This window comes from Hordeum vulgare, chromosome 5H, assembly GCF_904849725.1.
Source record: "Hordeum vulgare subsp. vulgare chromosome 5H, MorexV3_pseudomolecules_assembly, whole genome shotgun sequence".
In the NCBI taxonomy this organism is placed as follows: domain Eukaryota; kingdom Viridiplantae; phylum Streptophyta; class Magnoliopsida; order Poales; family Poaceae; genus Hordeum; species Hordeum vulgare.
This window is the reverse complement of record NC_058522.1, coordinates 519,035,384-519,038,385: the sequence shown is the minus strand read 5'-3', so window position 1 is coordinate 519,038,385 and position 3,002 is coordinate 519,035,384. Positions and strand designations below refer to the sequence as shown.

Below are 3,002 nucleotides of genomic sequence, written 5' to 3'. Positions count from 1 at the left end.
CGGAGCAACCAGCCCCCTTCAACATCTTTCATAATGTGTTCTACGCTGTTGAAAGCTAGATCCACATGAGGTGTGTGATGCATAATACACCTCAATGTGTGCTGCTATTTAGGGAGTCCTTCTCGGGAGGGGCGTTTTGGCTCCCGGGTACAAATGCTCCTGGGTGAACAGTAACGCAAAAATTATTAGAAAACAATTTAAAAAAATCTGAATTTATTTGTGGGTGTTCGTGTTAGTGTCACAAACATGCCTGCCAAATTTCATGCAAAACGAAGCAGTGCTGCTTCGTCGGTGAAAAAAACAAATTTGGATGACATTTTGAGATAACATTTGGTGTTTTAGTTTGTTTTTTCTTTTACACGGGCAAAAAAAATTAAGCTTTTTGCCTAAAAAATTTCAGGTAGCATTTGGATGTGAGAAAGAACACATAAAAATTGTGTTATGATTATTTGACATTTCAAAAATTATTTTCCATAGGCAGGTGCACGTGCACCCAGGAGCCGAATTGCATTTCCGGTCCTTCTCTTCTTTTTAGTTGGCATCATCTTTGCCCCAAAAAAGACCACATAAAATGAAACAATCCCTTTTAGAAAATAACTGAGGCTGCACCACATAGAGAAAACAACATAGACCGCAGTCCACTTATAAAATAGCTCATCCATGTAAATGAATACAATCATGCGCAGATACTCAAGAGAACAACAATTCGACTCACATACAAAGTAGAGGAACATATATCAACAAGCAAATAATAATTACAGAGTACTAATACTCATCACACGTGCATGGAACAATAGAGAGAAATGGAATACAAGGAATATTACACCACTTATTCTAGAAATAGCAAAGTGTGGCGTATGGGGTCTCCTCCATCAACTGTCATATATAGGTATCCCATCAATTGTGTGCTGTCGGTGGTTTGCACTTCGGAGGCGGCATCGGTTTCGGTTCAGGTTTAGGCTTGGGCTCCGGCTTTGGTTCGGGTTTCGGCATCGACTTGGGCTTAGGCTCTGGCTTTGGTTTGGAGCAGGGGACGGGCTTGGGTTTTGGCATCGGCTTGGGCTTGGGTTTTGGTCCAGGCTTCTCCCCTGGCTTTTGTTCAGGCTTTGGTTTGGGTTTGGGCATCGGTTCAGGTTTGCATGGCTCTGGCTCTGGGTGTGGCATATATTTGGGCATTTGCTCTTGTTTGGGTTCTGGCTTTGGCTTTACCTCTGCAAACTTCTCGACGGCAGCAAGGTCTCGCCCAGCCGCAGCTCCTTGGTTGAAGGCGGAGGCTGCAACTACCCCGACGAGGAGCACGGCGAGAAGGCATTGCCTCGCCATTGCTGCCTATTTCTTGTGCTTGCAGCTAGTGTTGCACCTGCTGTGTTCTGTGTGTGCGCGCGCGTGTGTTGTGTGCATAACTGGTTGTACATATTGCGTGATTTTATAGGATGGGTGAAACAAAGCAGATCTGGAGGCTGCATTAATTAACAAAGCAGATCTGGAGTACTAGTCGGAGTGACAATTAAGTAGTACGATAAACATGGCAATGGAGCTATATTGGCTGATTACTAATGAAGCAACCTAGGTACGTACTAGGAGGTGTTAATAAGAACAGCTGGATTTTGCGTGTGCGTCTCTTTGTGACGATAGTTGGGTGAGCAACAATATTTTTACTCTATTGGTTGCCTCTCGGTAGTAATAGAATTCTGTTAGTTGCCTTGTCAATCCAGTGCTCACACGTCCATGTGACCGACCGTCATTTAGAAATCAAGAACGGTGCGTACACGTTAGTGCAATTACAGAGTGAAAAAGGAATAGCTTTTCTTCAGTTCACAATGGCAAGGGAAGGTCTCTGGAAAGGACCGATCGTGCAGCCACCTCGTGCGTGAGCTTCACCAAGGCTCGGTCGCCTGCTTCGTCGACCGAGATTTCGCCGACTAATGTTTTCTCAAGCACTCCCTCCCGGGTATACTAGGCACAGTTTTAAAACTGCAGATGCCAATGAGGATTTTAACATGTTTATTGGTTCAAATCATTAAATCTTGTAACTCGCCGACAAACTAACCTATCATGACGTTGTATGCCCCTCATTCTCCAGTCATGCTCATCGTGAAGAGTAACATATAGTAGTATCATGCATATGTTACTATTGTATGATACTACCTTCATAGTGCATAGTATCATAAACTAGTATGATAGGTGATCTCATTTATTGACATGCATGACACATAGCAGCATAGCATTTAACATGTTACGGTATCTATCTATGTTACTCTAATCCTCTCTCTCTTCTTTAATTATTTGCCACATCATCATGTTTGCTAGTCCCAAGACTATGTTACTAGCTATGTTACCCCCACTATGGCCAGCCTAAGTTATGCAGGTATGATTTTAACTGCTAGGGCTACATGCATTGGCTAATCATTATACTCAGCTAGAGTTTTCAAAAAAGTAAATCCGAAAAAGGCTTCATGGAGCCGGAGCTCCAAAACTAACGGGGACACTGAATTTAGCACCACCATATATTTGGATAGTGTAAGGATTATATTGTGCGAATGTTTTTGCCTCCGGTTGTCGTATTGTCAGGTTTATCTAAATTATCACATTTGTTGTTGATCTGCCTAGTAGGATTTCGAGCCCAGTTGGGATTCCTTACTGGCAGTATTAGAGTATTTTTCCCATCTAGTTAAGCATAACATTGTTAAAGCACGGTCTTACCCTATGTTTTGATACAAGCTAACGGGTTTACTTGTACAATAGTCAAGGTCAAGGACCTAATTGACATGACACAAAATGTTTGTGCCCTAGGGATCACTTGCACGCATAGAGTCGGTAGAATATATGCCACACTTCCAAATTATGCTTTGAAAGCTCTTGAGTAGCATTTTTAGTGCTACTCTAGTTTTGTCATCGGACTCGACGGACAGGCACTTCAATGAGAGTTAGGGGGTGTTTGGTTACAGGGACTTATTAGGGACTTAGAACTTATAAGTCCCTTTAAGTCCCATCTAAACCAA

At 42.6% G+C, this 3,002-nt stretch overlaps 1 protein-coding gene across 1 annotated transcript; it reads right to left on the bottom strand.

Moving 5' to 3' along the window:
• Nucleotides 1–690: 690 nt before the first annotated feature.
• Nucleotides 691–1,412, bottom strand: LOC123452061 (protein TsetseEP-like). The gene has a single exon (XM_045128634.1). It carries the CDS (start codon nt 1,321–1,323, stop codon nt 898–900), a length of 426 nt encoding a protein of 141 aa, XP_044984569.1. The 5' UTR covers nt 1,324–1,412; the 3' UTR covers nt 691–897.
• Nucleotides 1,413–3,002: the final 1,590 nt, after the last annotated feature.

What these genes read in the sequence shown, in the direction of transcription:
- LOC123452061 (XM_045128634.1), bottom strand. Translation starts at nt 1,323, where the DNA reads ATGGCGAGGCAATGCCTTCTCGCCGTGCTCCTCGTCGGGGTAGTTGCA.